Here is a 19,342-nt window from a genome sequence, read left to right on the forward strand (position 1 = left end):
ACACAGCAAGAGAGGGAATACAAGCAGGGGGAGTGGGAGAGGGAGAAGCAGGCTTCCTGCCGAGCAGGGAGCCCGATGCGGGGCTCGATCCCAGGACCTGGAATCATGACCTGAGCCGAAGGCAGACGCTTAACGACTGAGCCACCCAGGCGCCCCTATAACTTAACATTTTTGTTACATTCTAGGAAAAAGCCCTAAGATTTTCTTCAGAAAAATTTTCCTGAACCAAATGACAATTTTAGCAGTCCACAGTTCCCTATTTTCCATGCATGTTTTCAAAGTGATGATTTTAAGTGAGGACTCAATTCAGGATGCGGCATGCCAGGGCTGAATGGATGTGGTACACAAAGCTCTACACACATTTGGAACTGTTTCTGAAGAGCAAAATCTTTTATCTTACTCTCATTGTTTACGGCCAGCCAGCAGCAGGGTCAGGGTCGCTCTAGGCACACACGTTTTATTTAGTGTCTTACAGTTTTCAGTTTTGGCTAGTCTGAAACACAGTGAAGGCTCATGACAAAAGCCATTCTTAACACAGTTCTGGAAAGAATCTTCAAAAATAGATGTCTTGCGAAGCTGCCAATTGTATTGGTTCTTCAAAACCTCTCTAATCCAATTTTGTAGTTCAAGAAAGGTCTGATATTTGTCCAATCCTCTCTGTAAAAAAGCCTCTCCATTCATGTTTTCTGTTTTTATGACTTAGGGAATCAAGAAACTTGAAAAGCAAAGAAGTCACCTACCCTCCTATGGCATTTTATTTATCAGGAATTTCTCATCTACATAATTTCCTGATTAGCATATATTCTGGGATAATATGTGGGTATGACTAAAAGGTAATGAGACTACAAATCAAAAAAAGTAATGACAATTCTTTCCATAAGTCAGATAGTGTATTAATGTTTTCTTTTCAGTTGTAAAAGCAGATAACTGTTTTAAATTTGCTTAAGCCCAAAGAGGGAATTTATTGGTAAGAAAATGAGGCATCTCCCATGGAACACAAGAAAAAGTTGAATAATCTAGCCTCAGGAAGGTTGGCAACTGAGGACTAAATATAGCAAAAACTAGGCTGCCAGTCTGTATATGTGTGTCTGTCTCTCTCACAGACCATATGGTTTTTCATCTCTGAGCATGTGCCTTTCTTTCTTTCTGCAGACTGCCTTCTCTGTTTCTTGAGGCACATGGTTGGCCTACATCTCCTAAATTTACATATTCCTGGTTCAAGCAACCACCAGACTCTCTAGTGTTCTTAACCCCATTTTTCTGAGAGAAAATGAGACTGGCCCATTTTGGTCAGGTGTCCACCCCTCATCCAATCAGCAAGGGAAGCTCCTGTCCCCAGTATGTCTGCTGGGAATCCATTGGCTAGGATGGGGTGGGGGGAATTCTCAGAGGAGGAATGGGTTTGATAACTAAGCCACCTCTAAAAGTATTTAAGAGAGGCAAGAAAACCAATCTTGTTTCATTCAGGACGTGGCCACTACCTATCATTTGAAACTCTGAAAACACTTAGAAAGGCATATACTTTTATCCAAATACAAACTACATATCCAAATACATGTTACTTAGGAAAGGTCATTTATGTCCTTGTTAAATTCTCAAAGAAGATTTTCTTAGAACCTACTACAGGTTCAGCATAGGAACACAGAGATGAGTAAGACCAGGGTCTTAAGAAGTTCAGGGTCTTTCTGGGGAGAGAAATAGGTAGGCAGATGTCTATAGCAGCATGTGGGCAATGTTGTTATAATAGAGGTATGTTCAAAGGATGGTGGAGCCAGAGGAATTATCAACCAGCTGTACGGGAACTGAAACTGTAAGATCTTAGGTTTTACTTGTTTTGGGGTGCCCCACAGAGGGACACACAGAGTTAGCATTAACATTTGCTGAACTAATGACGTAAGCTACTTCAATTTGGAGGCAAGAAGCCTGTCTAGATTTGGAAAGCAAGGCAGAGAACACTAACTGAAAATCTAAGCAACTCTAAGTTCATCTGGTATTTGCTTCCGAATTTCTTCCATCAATCAAATACATTCATTCATTCTTTACTGAGCACCTACTGTGTGCACGGCACGTGGCTAGGTGCTGGTTATATAATGATGAACCGCAGAGCAATGTTCTTGAGAAGTCTATTAAGTTACCATGCCCTAGAAACTCAGCTTCAGTAACAGCTCCTAAGGACAAGTTACTAACTGCACTCATAAATACTTTTGACTCCTGACTCTTTGTTCTATGTTCAGGCAGTGGCTCCAGACTTGGATTTTTAAGCTGAAAGGGCTAGTTTAAAAATTTATGAAATAGTTCAGACACAGAAAGAGGGAAAAGCCAGTTTGGGAATTACTTTTTAAGGAATATTTTCCTTTGGTTTGATGGACATATTTCCTCTTTTGTTTTTGGACACCTCAATGACACCTAATTCATTTAAGAGTTATTTAATCAGTACCCACTATGTGCCAGATACTCTCCAAGGCATTGCAGATAAAAAGATGGATGCAGTCTCCTCTGTGTTACAGAGCTTTTGTTCTGGCACAGAAGACAAATGACAGTTTAAGATGGCCAGTATTTGTATATGGTTCTGAAGGAGCATAATGAAAGGAGTGAGTCTGGAAGCCACTGTCCAACCATTGGTATCTTGAAGTACAAGTAATATAAACATGTGAAAATGTAGAAATCCTAGCTGCATTTTAGAATGTCACCCCTCTTGAAATAAAGCCTCGCAGCCTCAGACAGTGTGATTAGAGTTGTAATATTTTGATTCTGGGTGACTGAGAGGTGACAGGTGTGTAGACTCAGAAAGCCACCCGAGCCTATTCAGAGGCATGTGGAGACAAGTCGTGCTGCATCAGAATGCAGGGTATACTCTAACTCGATTGGCAAGACAGGAATCCTTTGAGGGCTGCTAACTCACTGGAAGAAAGCTAATCAAGAGCTAAATGACAGTCAAGCACCAAAACATGAAAGTTTCCACATATGATAACTTTGTGCTTGCTGATCAATGAATAGACCACTTCTAAGTTTTTGAAAAACATTAACCATATACATAAGAGCCTTCCAGAACAACTTAGTAAAGCAGATATGTTTGCTTGTTTCAGTAAAATTGACATACCTGGTTGGGGAGTAAGTTGGAGAAATGAAGGGGAAAAATCTGGATGTTGATATATTACTGGGCATAGGAGGAATCAGAGTGGCAGAGAAACACAAGCATAGGAGAAAAAAAAACAACAACAACACGGGTGAGGTAGTGGACAAGAAAGGGAGGAAGAGATCCTAGGTCAAGAGGTGTGGTAGGCTTCATGCGACACGGGTTTGAGAGTAAGATCACTCTGTGGGCTGGCTTCCCCTCCTTGAAACAGAGGGATAAAAACCAGCTCAAAGGTGCAGGCAGAACAATCCAACATAGTATGTTCTTCAATGAGCAGATTTGTGTAATTATTATCTTTTACTGTAAAAATATTAAAACCTCACTGAAGCTTTCTCACAGAGTGGAATTAAACCACCTACATTAGGATCACCCAGGGTGACTGTTTCAGAAACGCAAACTGTGGGCTGTTCCATCTACTGAATCAGACTTTCTAGGGTAGGACCAATGTAACCTGAATTTTTTAATAAGCTCCCCAGGTGATTCTTATTCACAGTGCACAAAGACTGCACGCAAGGGAGTCCCTGAGGCAAGGAGCATGTCCTATTTATCTCTGTCTTTGCAGAGTCTAGCACTGGACCTGGCACAGTGAGTGCTCAGGAAGTTTACTGAACTGAGTAACACCAATGAGGTTTTGAAAGAAAAAGGTACTCAGTTCCACTGCCCTGAAAAAGCTGATCTCATTTTTTCCCCAGATGCTTCTAGTCCACACACACAGATTTTACAGTATTGTAACTGCAAACAACAATTTAACATTTTAACACTTTTTCTATAATTTTAACGGCTATAAAATATTTCACTTAACATGCAATAAACATCTTAGTTCATACAGATTTTGAGTTTTGAAAAGGTTTCTCTCAGGAGATCTTCTATTTGTGCAGTTTATGAAACCCTTTTACACAGCCTTGTTTCTCATAATACTTTGTACGATAAGGACTACCCTCATTCTGCAGATGCCTATTCAAACCCATGAAATAAATTTCTCAAGGTCCCACAGCTCAAAAGTAGAACGTCAAGACTTAAATCAGAGTCTTTTCCCTCTATGTCTAATACCCTTCCCAAGACACTGAACATCTAGCACATTTTCTGGCAGGAACCTGACCCAACAGTTTCCTGATGTGAAAACCTGTAGTGCAGAGTGTGGAAGATGGAAATTACACTTAAAGAGATCACTGTATCCTAACTGTACAGGAATGAGTTCCTGCCTTTCGGGGCACTGCAAAGAAAATGTGAATTGGTGGGAATCTTCAGTGAAAAAATGTATTGTTCTCCAACAACCAATGTGTATATGTCCCAAATCCATTTCTGCGATCCTCAAATGAAGGGGGTTGGGACTGCCCTGAACATTCTGAAACTGTAGTTAGGACTCCTCAGCAGTTATTACACCTCTCCAGGCTGTAAGACAGCCGGCAAGGAGGCACTGGAGACTTTGAAGCTCTTCTAATATCAAGATTCGTATCCTAGGATACTTGGGTAGTGGCTGAGTGGACAGTGGAGGGAAGCCTTTTTGCCAAGAGAAAGGCCCATTTTCAGGATCCACCGCCTGATGAATAACCCTAGTGGGGTGCAGCCCTTCAGAGAAGGGCAGACTGTCCATCTGAGCAGCTTCAGAGATTGTATCCTGGAGAAGGCTGGGGAGAAGAAATGGTGTTGCTGTGTTTCTAACTTATTACACAGGTTTTGGTAATATCAGGTCAGAGTTCTCCAAGGATAGGAAAAGTTCTCTCTTAGGTGGAGAGCTCCTATTCACCTAAGGGATAGTGAGGGGGTGAACTACCAGGAGCTGGGAAAATACAGGAGAGGATAGTTTATACATCACAGACAGGGGAAGAAATAAGATCTCTAGGAGATTTTTCAAATCCAGGATCCTACGAAAACAGCAAAGCGGTTATTGTTGAGCCAGTGTGCAGAGGTTATAAGTCAGAGATTCAGAGCTGCAAATAGCCCAGGTTCTGCAAAACACACTTCTAGCTGTTTCTATGTGTATGTGTAGCATGAAAAACCTCTGCTGGATGGGCCTACCACATTTCTATTCTCAGAGCATCATCCTGACATATCAAAGGTTAATCACTTTGGGGGAGGATATTAATAATCCCCACCAAAGTTCTTTCATCTGTCTTTCTATGTATATACTAGGATGTTCCTAAGAGGAAGGTAAGGCAAATAGGAATATAAACTCATAAAAAAAAAAAAATGAGGCATAGCAAGCTTAAGTACACCGCTGGGTCCAGGGCTCTATATTCCATTATCAGTGTTTCTCTTTACTAGAATGCATTTGAACTCAATCGTCATTTCCCTGCACACTCTTAAGTCTCTTCTCCTTGTGCAAAACAAGGACATCAGAGGCCAAAGTGTGTGTTTTGCAACACGTCCACTAAACTCTGGGGCTGAAGATGCAAAACTCTTTGGTTACTACAAAGCTCTGGGTTTTCAGTTTCTCTGGAGGCTAAGAGTGGTGAACTTTATTTGCAGTCTTACTCTTCCTTGATATTAGGAATTCTAATAACCAATCTTTGTAACAAAAAAATCTTTTATTAAATCAAATGAATTTGAAGCATAGTAGGCTACAAAAGAACAAGGCCTATAATACACTGTGAATACGTCAGACCATTTTGTAAACTGTAAAGCAACGTTCAAATGATAACAATTATGAGCAGTAAAGAAGTAGCATAAAGTTACTGAAGAGTCATGAGCTATGTTAATTCAATAGCTGCCTGAATGACAGTTTAGGAACCACCTAAACTCCTGACTTCTTCACAAAGTTCCCCTAGGAACTCCCACACGGTGTGCTAATAATGGCTGTAAATTCACTGGACTTCAAACCAAACTGCATAAGAGCTAACTGTAGCCTTAGCTGATCAGAAGGGCAACCCAGGGCTCCTAGTAACGGCAGAATGTCTAGGTTTCTAGAGGCGTGCTGACCATGATCTAATAAGATCTTATGCTAAGTCCTATTAATCATTTTGGTGTCGGGTGATTAAGGTTATTTTCTGTCCTTAATGCTTTTTCTTTTAATTTGGCCTATACACTGGGAAGAAACTACAATCAGATATTACTCCCACCTGTTTTCTTTTTATTATACATACTTTAGATTGCAGACTGAATACAAATATTGATCTGAAGCCAAAAAGCTCCACACATTTCTTATCAATTCAATCCAGGCCAATCTGTCTTTCAACTCTGCATTTTTATGTTCTTGCCTCACCACTTACTAAAATAAATATATGAATAAATAGCAATCCAATCCAAATAAGCATCTTTCATCTATAATTATCTGAAACAAGAGATTTAAAGAAGAGTAGAGTTAATCCATCTCACCAATTGCATCTTCAGTGCCTGTTCAGTCATGCCCGAATGTCTAGATTCAATTTATAGAGAGTATGAATGTATAACATTGTAGAGGGGCGCTTCTGGCAGATCCTGTTTGAGAGGGACAAAAGGTCAAACAGTTCCTCTGCTGTTCTGTGATAGTCAGTCTCTGGGCTGGGTCAGAGGGTGGGAGAGTTATGTCTAGATCTGGAATGGATCACTCACACAATTAAGTTCTTGTCAGACTAAAAAAGAAAAAAAAAAAAAAAAAGACAGCACAACTTCCCCAGGCAAGAGGACAGCCAGATGGAAAGTAACTATTTTTCTCCACCTACTTCAAAATTTGAAATGAGAATGGAAATTAATGATGGAAAAACCATTTCTAAGTTTCAAAATACACCCTTTCTTGGGTGGCTGGGGTTATTATTTTGAGATGTTTGGAAATCTTGGGAAAACAGAAAATCAGATTTTTCCCTCATTGGAAACTGGTTACTCAAATAAAAATTAACACCCTCAAATCACCTTTTCTCTCACAAATTAAGTCCTATAAGAATATTATTATAGTACAGGCAGTCCTCAACTATGAAATCTACACTTCTATTCATTATACACACAATTATACGATGCTGCTTATCCATAGAATTTCAATATTCACATACTAGCTGACAAATGGACATTTTAAAGTTTTTTTTCCTGCTGTTGCTGCTTAGTTTTGGCATTTTCATCATCTTTGTCTGACACCAGTATTTGTTGTTGTTCAATTATTGGTAAAATAAAAATATTGAGCCAAAGATGTAAATTTTTAGGCTTCTTATGAGTGGCAAGTGTTTGGTTCAACTAGATACTCATTGTGTGGTCAAATGTAGAGGAAAAGAATGAATAAGTATGAAAGTTGGGAAATACACTGCTGAAGACTATCAAAAAGGCAGGGAACAAGGTTTATTTGAGAAGAACGTTCTCCCACCCCACATACACACACAAGGAACACACAAGTCTATTGTAAGACTTTTAGTGATTTGATTTCATGGTACATTTTCAGAGACCTAATGTGTACTAAAATAAAATGTAAATGTTAGACTCTAAATCAATTATTTTTAGTGACTATCTCCAGCACAGATTCCTGAAGGATCAAGAGACAGAAGAAGAATCCTTGGAGTTGATGCACTTGGGAAGGACAGTTCCGCAGGTGACATAACTGGAGGGCACAAAGATGGTCTTGCTTACCAGTGCTCCACAGCTACATCGGTGGTGGCATGGGATAGGAACCTGGGGTTTTCCTGATTCACTATTTTTTGCACCACTGTTATTTAGGAGACCCCACCATCACGTTGACATTAGAATTCTAGCTGGTTCCTCAAGAATTGCTGGAGACATGATTCCTGATAGCCTTGGAAAATATTAGTGCCTCCGGGTTGGGGGCCTGTGTTTGTGATTCTCACTCCACAAAATTAATACAGTATTAAGACCTGAATGTCAAATCAATACTGATGCTGAGAATGTTTTAGAATGGTTTCTGCATTTATCTCCCAGGCCTAAGGTTAAAGATCACCTTTTCAGAGATGCCTTCTCTAGCAAGCTTATCTATGCTTGCCCTGCTCTTTGTAAAATTTTATAGCTTATGTCATATTTTGAAATAATATGTTTGTTTGCTTACTGATTGTGTATCTTTTCTAACAGACTATAGATTCCATGAAGGCAGGGGTCATTTCTGTTTTGTTCACTATCATTTATTTAGCACCTAGCACAGTTCTTGGCATATAGAATAAGCTCAAATAATATTTGTTGAACAAACAAATGAATTTATCTCTCTAACCCATGATTGAGGCAAGCTTTATGAAAGCCCTAATTACCTCTTTTGTCCTGTCCTAAACTTGGTATCGAAGCCCAGGCTATGAAAGTTCTAGGGAAGTAGATTTTAGCTCAGCAAATGCTACCAATTAGGGAGATGCAGAAACGGAATGAGCTCTTTGGTGGGATACCGAGCACCTTGCCAAGAAGAGGCTGCCCAGGTGTATAGGATCTCTCTGCATCCGGCAGAAGTTTGGTCATGAGAACATCTCAGTGACTTCTGTGATTTCCAGCTCTAAGGTTCTGCAGTTATTTTCAGTTGTTTGCTTTGAGTTAGGATGAAATAAAGTGCACATACACACTCATTAGGAAATAAACTAAGATAAATTATCTAATGAGACACAGAAAATTGATTATGTAGGCATGCATGCCGTTTACCCTTATTTGATACATACAAACTCTACTGAGTATACAACTTTGCTGTAAGTCATAGATATGTAACTTAATGAAGACTAAAAGAATTAAAAACAATTTGCGTAGCATTTCACAGTTTTAAACACACACACACAACACTTTCATGTAACTGTTATATCAACTCTGAGGAAAATGACGTATGAACTCATACAGAGTTAAGTGGCTTGTCCAAAATCATACGCATAAAGTGCTACAATTGTCAGGTCTCAAACTCCCAAATGAGCAATCCTCTCAAAAACTCTAATAGATGATGTTACTTTTTGAGTCCAGAATTACCCATCCTTTAAGTTTAGCTATATTGGCATCCTCATCTTGCATTGAAAATACCTTTCTTCCAAATTTAAATTTAAATTTAAATTTAAATTGGAATTTAAAAATGTATTTTTCTTTCATAGGTATCAAAAATCTATTTTATTGATTATTAGAGAAGTTATAAACAGCTACTATAAACAAATTATAACAGTCATTAGTTTAGATAATTAATGCATCTCATTCGCTTTTATAATTAAAGATCAACAGTTATTAAATGTCACTTTTTTCACCCAGTCTGATGAAAGAAGATTTCAATTCCCAGAATAGTAACTTTATTAACTCAGTTAGGACCCTGAAAGGAATATTTTCTTCTGTGATGTCTAGTAAAGTGATGAAAATAAGATGGGCATTTATCATAGGTTAAATGGCACATGAAAAAAGATCCAACATTTTCTTTTTCGCTACTAGTGGTTCTCAAAGGCCACACAGGGCAGTGATCTAATGACTAAAGACAAATTAAAATACACTATCTCATCCTGTCTTGAGAGTTTGAAAGGACTCTGAGACCACAGTTCAGTCTTTTCATTCCTTCTTAACTGACATAACAGATTTGAGATTCTACCTGCCACAAGTACCTCTTTTTGAGGGAGTTCATCTTTCCGTGAAATGCTCTCAACTTTCTAAGAAAATTATGACCACTTCTATTTTTCATATGCTCTACCTTATGGCATGACAGTCACATACCGAAAACTTCTCCATTTCTAAAATTCAAACATGCATTCTCCTATATGCATATTCATGTGCAGTACCTCTTGCATGGGGTGATTTTCCTTAACCAGGCTTCCGGCTATAGAATACATGAATGAGTAAATCTTGGAAAAGGGATAACATCTTTGATATTGTCAATTCCCAAGACGCACTGCAGATAGCGTTCAAATCCCATCCCAAAACCTCCGTGGGGAACAGATCCAAATCGACGGAGGTCCAGATACCTGATTTTGAAAAACAGAGAATCATCACCTATAGATGCTGTATTGGATCAGATGTCATGATAGAATTTTGTTGCAAAAGTATTTTGCAATCATCTGTTATCGTCCACATCATTTTGATAAACAAATCTTTTCCCTCCAAGGACAGGTGAAGGACACAGAGAAGTTAAAATGATCTGTCCAAGGTTACTCAGACAAACAGCAGCAAGTCCTGTCATGCATTCATGGGCTTTGGTCACTTGATCCTTTTTAAATTATATATGTACTTATATACAGAAAACTTGCCTCATGAGGCTACAGAAAATGTTCTAATAACTTTACTATTTTTCTTGAATATATATTTGTTTTCTATTTCTTAGTATGTTAATACTTTTTTTTCTTACTAAAATCATACTGTTCAATACACAGAAGAGGGTGAAGAGTTTTGCCTGATATATTATAAAAAGATACCCCTACTAGAATAGGCTGTAGCTCTGTCAAGGGCAGGAACTGTGTCTTATTTCCAGTGTCTGCTCTGGAGTAGATGCTTCATTACTCTATGAAGATTTGTTGTTTGAAGGCACAAAAATAGACTCTTGAAATCTAGAGTGAAATTTCCAGTTGCGTGCTTCAAACCTAGCGGAGTAAGTCCAGAGTCACTTCTCTGAAAGGCTAGCCAGGCTCTGAAGCTCGTCTATACTCATTCTATCTCCACTTAAGATTACATGGCTAGAGGGCGCCTGGGTGGCTCAGTCGGTTGGGCGACTGCCTTCCGCTCAGGTCATGATCCTGGAGTCCCGGGATCGAGTCCCGCATCGGGCTCCCTGCTCGGCAGGGAGTCTGCTTCTCCCTCTGACCCTCCCCCCTCTCGTGTGCTCTCTCTCATTCTCTCTGTCTCAAATAAATAAATAAAATCTTAAAAAAAAAAAAAAAAAAGAGGAATTGGTGCCTGGTGCCAGTTCAGACCAGTGACAATAATAATACTCTGCCCAGGGCGCCTGGGTGGCTCAGTCGGTTAGGCGACTGCCTTCGGCTCAGGTCATGATCCTGGAGTCCCTGGATCAAGTCCCGCATCAGGCTCCCTGCTCAGTGGGGAGTCTGCTTCTCCCTCTGATCCTCCATCTCATGCTCTCTCTCTCTGTCTCATTCTCTCTCTCAAATAAATAAATAAAATCTTAAAAAAAAAAAAAAAAAAAGATTACATGGCTAGAAAATGGTGCAGCCACGATTCAAACTCAGATTCCAACACGCCAGCCTATGATAAATTTATTTTACAAAAGGAAGAGAAGGAGGAAGACTTTCTAAGTATTTTTATTATGTCACTTGGTGGGGACATTCTTTAGTTATACAATATTGACTAAATCAAGTTTAGAGCTTCTTGAATGATTTGTAAAATCAGTTCTAGAATAAAACTTAAGTGCTATACATGACTCTTCAAGAATAAAGACTATCATAGGTTGCCTGGGTGGATAAGGCAGTTAAACATCTGCCTTTGGCTTGGGTCATGGTCCCGGGGTCCTAGGATCAAGCCCCTCGACAAGCCCCATGTCAGGCTCCCTCTGAAGCCTGCTTCTCTCTCTCCCTGTGCCCCACATTCCCTGCTCGTGCTCTCTCTCGCTCTCTCTCAAATAAATAAAATCTTAAAAAAAAAAAAAAAGACTATCACCTATTTCCCCACTATTAATAATAATGACCACATGTATTGGTATTTTAGGCAGTTAAGACTGAATGCTTATCTTTCTAAAATAAAAGATGAATTGCAATAAGGTGAATTACAATCAAGTAAGGGATCAATAAACAGGAGTATCTAGTATAAAACTTCAGATTATTAAGAACTATCAAGAATAATGGAAGAAGGGGCGCCTGGGTGGCTCAGTCAGTTAAGCGCCTGCCTTCGGCTCAGGTCATGATCTCGGGGTCCTGGGATTAAGCCCCGCATCAGGGTCTTTGCTCAGCGGGGAGCCTGCTTCTCCCTTTGCCTGCCACTCCCTCTGATTGTGCTTGCTCTCTCTCTCTCTGACAAATAAATAAATAAAACCTTAAAAAAAAGAATAATGGAAGAAGCACAGTCTTAAGTAAATAAAATTGTTTTGTAGCTGAATTAACTTTAAGTTCATAAGGCATGGGGGCAGGATATAGTTTCATTTACTGAGAAAATGAGATGAAAGGCCTATCAAACCACCTGCCACAAATACCTGCAGGATCTGGGCTGGCTGCTAGAAGTCCACCAATAGCTTTAGCTGTCTCTGAATTTCTCATACATCGATGTCAAAACACTGGCATAAATGTCTGGAAACTGAATTCAGCAGATGGAGTAAGTCTATAGCATTTTTCTTGCCCTTGCTTCAATATATAGAAAAATACACGTCTAAAAAACAAGTTTTTGAACAAATACGTATTTGTTGGATTTTTTTTTTTTTGGATTGTTGTTAAATTGATTCTAGGGTAGCCAGATTATAGAAGAGATGGCACAAAATTTGTGGAACTAGTTATATATGTTATTTGCATATGGCATATAGAAATAGGAAGTGAGTAAATTCTTAGACACCTGGGGTGACTACTCACAGTGTAGTGGAACGCTAGCAGAGATCGCAGACTTAAAGACTTCTAAAATCCCTTCTACCTTTTAAATACTATGATTATCAGATAAAAGGAAACAGATTCAAATAACAGTTCATTTAGAGATCCTAAGAGTTTGAAAACTTTAGTTGGGACAAGATAGTATTGAAATGATTAATAAAGACCAAAAGGCCTCAACGTATCTAACCAGCAATCAGAATTTGTGATTTAGCTAGTTTTTACACACTATGAAAATTATCTTGTAGATAGACAAAAGCAGGCAAAATGCATAAGCTTGCTTGGTCAGGCTCATCTACCTAATAACAAGACTGAGAACAAAGGAAGGAAAAGGAAAGGAAACTAGCTTTTACTGAGGTTCTATTCTAGGTAGATACTTAACCTATATTGTTCCATTTCATCCTTACAATAATCTTGTTCAGTAGGTATTACCATTCCATTTTATAGGCAAGAAAACCAAGACTCAGAGATTAAGTATGCCTAAGGTTACTACTGATAAATAATAAGGCATTCAAGGGTCATGACCTGAACATAATTTTAAGCTTTTGGTATTTCTATAACCTAGCTCTTCCACTACCAAAAGTCGGGTGTGTAATTTGATTCTTCCTTCTCCTGAGGACAGCAAAGCAATTAATAATATTAATAATTACTATGAAGGAATGCTACTATAAAAATATAAGTACATAACTTGTATACATTGAAAAATACTTGAAGAAGAAAGGGTCTGCAGAAAGAAAACCAGAACAACTCTGGAGACGTAAATGTATGAATGCAGACAAGTGATCCTCCCTATGCAGCTTAGATTTCTACAGACTTTAGGGAGCACTTCTCTCAAACCCTAATTCCACACATAGAGAAACTGAAGCATAATGGTTAGGAACCATAGAGCCCCAGCTCTATGCTTCTGTGTGCTCTTGGTTAAGTTAGTTAACATCTCTTGGCCTTAGGTCTGGAGGGGTAACAAAAAGGAGATAAAAATAGTACCTAACTCACAGGGTGTTATAATAATTACATAAGAAAATATACATTAAGGGGCACCTGGGTGATTCAGTCGGTTGAGTGTCCAGCTCTTGATATGGCTTAGGTCATGATCTCAGGATCCTGGGATTCAGCCCCACATTGGGCTCCATGCTCAGTGGGGAGTCTGCTTGGTATTCTCTCTCTCTCCCTCTGCCCCTCCCCTGGCTTGCATTCTCTCCCTCTCAAATAAATAAATAAATCTTAAAAAAAAAGATTAAAATGTTAACAGAGTTATCTGGCACACAATAATAAATAAATGGCATCCAATATTATTACTATTTCCCAGCACTTGAAGGGAATAAGTAATCTTCTGAGAACCTACCTATTCACTGTTCTTAATACTCTTCCATAGTGCCTAGGGAATACATGTAAAACCTATGTAACAATCAGACCACCAGCTATAATAACAATGATCAAGGACCACATTCTTACCATTGGTAGGCTTCTGTTAGTCCTGATCTGTAAGAGGAAAATAACAAAATTCTTTCAGAGAATGGCAATAAGATAAAGATACTAACCACCAAACATTTACTCTGGGTTGTGTGCAAGGGGCTCTTAATAAAGAAGTACACACAAAAACCTATGCTCTCAAAGAACATGCAATATAGTTAAGAAGCTGACTCTTTAATATGGTAACAAAGGTAAGTTAACCAATAGTCCTAGGTATTATCAAGTAAGTGGTATAGATGACAAATGCTATAGAAAGAAAGTATAGTCCAGAGCCCAAAAGAAGGGGTTCATTTCAGATGAGCTTATTGTCCTACGACATAAGAAAAGCACTATTACTTAAGGTTGCTAGGAGGCACACACAAAGGAGATAAAGACACACATTTCATTCTATAACATTAAAATAATATAGATTCTGCCCTCAGAATATGGTTGCAAATTGGTTTTTTTTGCCAATTTGAGAAATGTTAATAAAATTTTAAGCTCTTAGTACTCATTAAAATTAATTTCATCTCTTCATTGCCTGGCTGGCTCAGTTGGTGGAGCGTGCAACTTTTTTTTTTTTTTTTTAAAGATTTTATTTATTTATTTGAGAGAGAGAGAATGAGAGAGAGCACATGAGAGGGGGGAGGGTCAGAGGGAGAAGCAGGCTCCCTGCCGAGCAGGGAGCCCAATGCGGGACTCGATCCAGGGACTCCAGGATCATGACCTGAGCCGAAGGCAGTCGCTTAACCAACTGAGCCACCCAGGCGCCCGCGTGCAACTCTTGATCTCGGGGTTCTAAGTTTCAGCCCCATGTTAGGTGTACAGATTACTTAAAAATAAAATCTTAAAAGAAATTAATTTCAGCCCTTTAAAAAAGTGTTTGGGATCAATGCATCTGAAATGATAAGGACTATGAAAAAAATCAGATATACAGAAAACATAAGCAGAGGTCACAGATAGATTCCTGAGACATATAACCATTTCATTAGGAAAGATAAATTTGGATATTATCAGATATTAGGTAAACATGTAATGTTATGAGGAAAGGTTTCCTGAAGGAAGGAAGCAAGCAAAGAAAACAGACCAATTAATCTTTCAACAGATGAGGTTTCTTGCCATGTGTGATTTTTATTGTGCTTTAATTTAAAAAAACCCAGAGAATCTTCAAATTCTTTCCATCTAAGGAGTTTGACCTTTACTTCAATTCCATGATTTTCCCAGGACTTTCTAACATTATAGTAATAATAAGGAGTTAGTAGTCTAATAAAAAAGAGGCCTCTCAGAACATATTTATTTCCTTTCTTCTGGACCCTAACCAAATAGAGCAGTTCAAATGACTGGGATTACAAAATCAAGTTACCCAACAAACTTATAGGTTGGGATCTTGGAAAAGCATCAACTTTTTAAGCAATTCTCCATTAGGAAAAGAAGGCCCTACAAATGGCTAATTTAACAGGATATTTTCAAACTATTATGGCTTTTCCGGGTTACTATGAAACCCAGTATTATCTGGAGAGTAGGAGAGCGGGACTAAGCCTTCAACATGGGAAAACCTTTTTTTTTTTTTTTTTTTTTTTTAAGTCTGGCACAGCAACAGTAGAAACCATGGAAAACAGAGGTTTATAACCTTGGTTAGTTTAGGAAGTCATTGTGGTTTGTTGGCAGACCACGCATACATAGGAGTGGTAGTTCAATTAGAAACATGATTCCCCACTTCTCATCTCCAAAACATTTTGTGTGTTTATGGATTCATTTCCTAGGTCTCAAACAGCAAGTTAAAATGAGTTATTCAAAGAGCTTAATCAAGACCCTTACATAGCAGAAAACCTGAGGAAGGGAAAACTGCTACTTACTCTAAACTTTAGTTTAGTGGATATTTTTAGTATCTTTCTTCATCTTTACCCTTTCCCTGGTTCAGAGTCTGTTTTTTCTTTATGTCCTTATAGGAGTCTTTGTTTATGTCCCTCATCATAATTTAGAGTAAATAAAAAAGAACACAGAGAAGAGAGAAAGTGAAGGACAAGCTTTAAGGTTGTTTTCTGTCATTAACTTCTTAAAAAGGCAATTTTCATAGGAAGAGATACATACCAAATAGTGGGTACATATCACTGCAGCCTTATTTCATATAACACTTCCAATCTTTAAGGAAGGGAAGCGCGGGAAGGTCACATAGCAACTTGCTCAAGGCCACAGAGAATCTGAGGTCCAGGTCAGCCGGGCGCCGAGGCCCATCTGCTCTTCTCTGCTGACTTGTCAAGACTGCCTTCGAGCATCTCATCCCCAATGCCGAACTGTTTCTTTTAGGTCTGATCAGTACCTGGCCAGTCGCTGCTCCAAAAGGTGGAACCGTTCCTCTCTGAGGCTTCCTCCAAAGAGCTCTCCAACTCCAGGAACCAGAAGATCAGCAGCAGCAACCTAAGAAGGAAAAACGCTGTAAACAACTTCACATTCTCAGGGAATTCCAACAATTGTCAGCTTCCCAAGCAGGTGGAACTTCTAACGTTTTGACAAGTGGCTGTTAAACCGCTTAGCAGAATCTTAGTTATGTTACCTGTTTATGCTGTTTCAGAATCAAATTTTTAATATTATCTTTAGGATACATGATACACAAATTGCAGATGGACAGTTTCCTCTCCTCTCTTATACCATGTATGTAGTGTACTTAACAGAAATGTGTTTTCTCCACAAATGTGGTACGTTAATAATAAAAAATGTGGCAAGTATTAAAAATTATGAGATATTAAACGGCATCCATCACCATGCAGTAGCAATTGAATTTTGGCATATTTTCTTTCTGGTTTTTCTCTTCCACATTTAAGGAGTATAGTAGATCAAATTACACATAAACATTTACCATTCTAATGTTTTACTTAATATTATACATTTTTTTTCCTACGTCAGTTGAAATACTTTGCACACAGTGTTTGTTTTTTTTTTTTAAAGTAGTCTCTCCACCCAACATGGGACTTGAACTCACAACCCTGAGATCAAGAGTCACACAACTCCACTGACTGAGCTAGCCAGGTGCCCCCATACTTAATGGTTTAATAGCTGCACAGTTTATTGTTTAGAAGTAGACATTTTTATCTGTTTTTCTTTTGTTGAACATTTTGGTGTGTGTCTTTTGTTTGTTTTCTCTTAATTTGGCAATGAAGATTTTTCTTTATAGTATTTTGGTAGGACATGGAAAATATGTCCTGATTACTGGGGCAACTGGGTGGCTCAGTCAGTTGAGTGTCTGACTCTTGATCTCCGCTCATGTCTTGATCCCAGGATCGTGGGTTCAAGCCTCACATGTGGGGTCCACGCTGGGCATGGAACCTATTTTAAAAAATAATGAAAATGTTCGTTGAATTATGAATTCAAATTATGAATCATATTCAAATTATGAATCAAAGAAGTAAAAACAAACAATGAGAGAGTATATTGGAGCTATCAAAATGTGAAGGTAAGAAAACAACATAAACAACATGGATTAGAAGACGCATGAGCCAGTACTCTCCCATGTCTGACAGAACCTTTCTGGTCAGCAACTTGGGAAAAGATCATCAAAACCCTTAAAAATGCCATATGCTTTGACCCAGCAATGGCAGTTCTAGGAACTAGTCCTAACAAAATAATCTGAGATGAAAACAAAAACACGCACAGGGTGTTTATTGCAGCATTACTTATAATAACAAAAATTCAAGTACACGTCAATAGCAGCCGACTGTTAGGTAAATCTTAGACATGGATAAAACAAAGGCTGGCATCTACGTGATGAGATGTTAATTATGCTGCCACTGTGCTTTCTTCTGCTATTTTCTTATTCTGTACAATGAAGACGTGTTATACTTTTGTAATAAGAAAGCAACAAAAAACTTTTAATGGTGGAAAATGGTAGCTTGATATTTTCATTTGTATTTCTTCAATTACTAGTAATATTTAATTTTGAGAACGTTTGTTCGCTAACTGTATTATTCTGTGACTTGGTGATTCTTTTTTGTGGGGCATGTAGTAAGCATTATTAAAGAGACACAAAACTGGGGTGCCTGGGTGGCTCAGTCGGTTGAGTGTCTGACTTGGTTCCACCCAGGTCATGATCTTGGGGTCATGAGATAGAGCCCCACCGGGGCTCAGGGCACAGAGTCTGCTTGGGATTCTACCCCCCTCCCTGCCCCCCACCTCCCCCCTGCTTGCGCTCTTTCTCTCTTCTCTGTTTCTTTCAAATAAATAAAACCTTTTTTTTTTTTAAAGATTTTATTTATTTATTTGAGAGAGAGAGAATGAGAGAGAACACATGAGACGGAATAGGGTCAGAGGGCAAAGCAGACTCCCTGCCGAGCAGGGAGCCCGATGCAGGACTCGATCCAGGGACTCCAGGATCATGAAGGCAGTCGCTTAACCAACTGGGCCACCCAGGCGCCCCAAATAAATAAAACTTTTTAAAAAATTTAAAAAGGCACAAAAGTAAGAAAGATATAATGCAACAAATGAAAAATTAGTAATTCATAAAACACATTTTAATCTTCAACTTAAAAAAATTTAAGTAAGCACTACATCCAACGTGGGGCTCGAACTCATGACCCCAAGATCAAGAGTTGCACATTCTGGGGTGCCTGGGTAGTGCAGCTGGTTAAGCAACCAACTCCGCATTTTGGCTCAGGTCATGATCTCATGGGTTGTGAGATCAAGCCCCGCCTCCAGCTCTGCAATGGGTGGAAGTCTGCTTGAGATTCTCACCCTCTGCCCCTCTCCTCAATTGTGGGCATGCCTAAGCGGGTGCATGCTCTCTCTCTCTCAAATAAATAAATAAATCTTAAAAAACAAAAACAAAAACAAAAACCAATTGCACATTCTACTGACTGAGCCAGGCAGGCGCCCCTCACATTTTTAATCTTTAAAAGTCACATTATATTATAAACTCTTTTCTTAAACTCTGCCTCACTTTACTATTAAGCCATGACCTGTTTTGATTTCAGAACTTTTGACTGAGATACCTTTTACAAATAATTGAGAATAAAGAATAATACAAGAATGTTCCCCAAATACTGTATGCCTCATCTTCATTATTATCATTAAAAGAGAGAACATCAGGTATGATTTGGAGTGAATTAGAGTGAGAGAACAGAAATTCACTAATGGCTTCTACTTTTACTAAATTTCCTACCACTTAATCAGCTGGTGAGAAGTAAACATACAGATTTTGTCAGACTGCCACTGCTCGTTGACCACATCTTAGTAATTATTCTGTGAATCTGGGGGAACTACAACAACCAAGCAGGTAATTCAGAATGTGGATTTGGTGACTCAGATGTGAGGACAGGTAATGAAACACACAGCTTTGCAGAGGTGTACAAGACAGCCTTGAGAGGAAATTCTCACAGGCCATACAATTAATAGAGTTGGA

The 19,342-nt window shown here is 38.8% G+C and overlaps 1 protein-coding gene across 3 annotated transcripts in view; it reads right to left on the reverse strand.

The window, feature by feature from the left end:
* Positions 1–19,342, reverse strand: part of NARS2 (asparaginyl-tRNA synthetase 2, mitochondrial) — a 138,724-nt gene that overhangs the window by 584 nt on the left and 118,798 nt on the right. For 2 of the 3 annotated variants that reach the window (XM_034995552.1, XM_034995551.1), the window contains exons 12-13: positions 16,271–16,368; positions 13,954–13,980 (exon numbers count right to left, since the gene is read on the reverse strand). In XM_034995552.1, coding sequence (XP_034851443.1) covers positions 13,954–13,980; positions 16,271–16,368 — 125 coding nt within the window. Of the gene's footprint in view, positions 1–630; positions 9,949–13,953; positions 13,981–16,270; positions 16,369–19,342 lie in introns of those variants that run through there. The other variant, XM_034995550.1, reaches the window with a different exon arrangement.

The sequence above is a fragment of the Mirounga leonina genome, unplaced genomic scaffold, assembly GCF_011800145.1.
Source record: "Mirounga leonina isolate KUSES-001 unplaced genomic scaffold, KU_Mleo_1.0 Mir_92, whole genome shotgun sequence".
Taxonomy (NCBI): Eukaryota; Metazoa; Chordata; class Mammalia; order Carnivora; family Phocidae; genus Mirounga; species Mirounga leonina.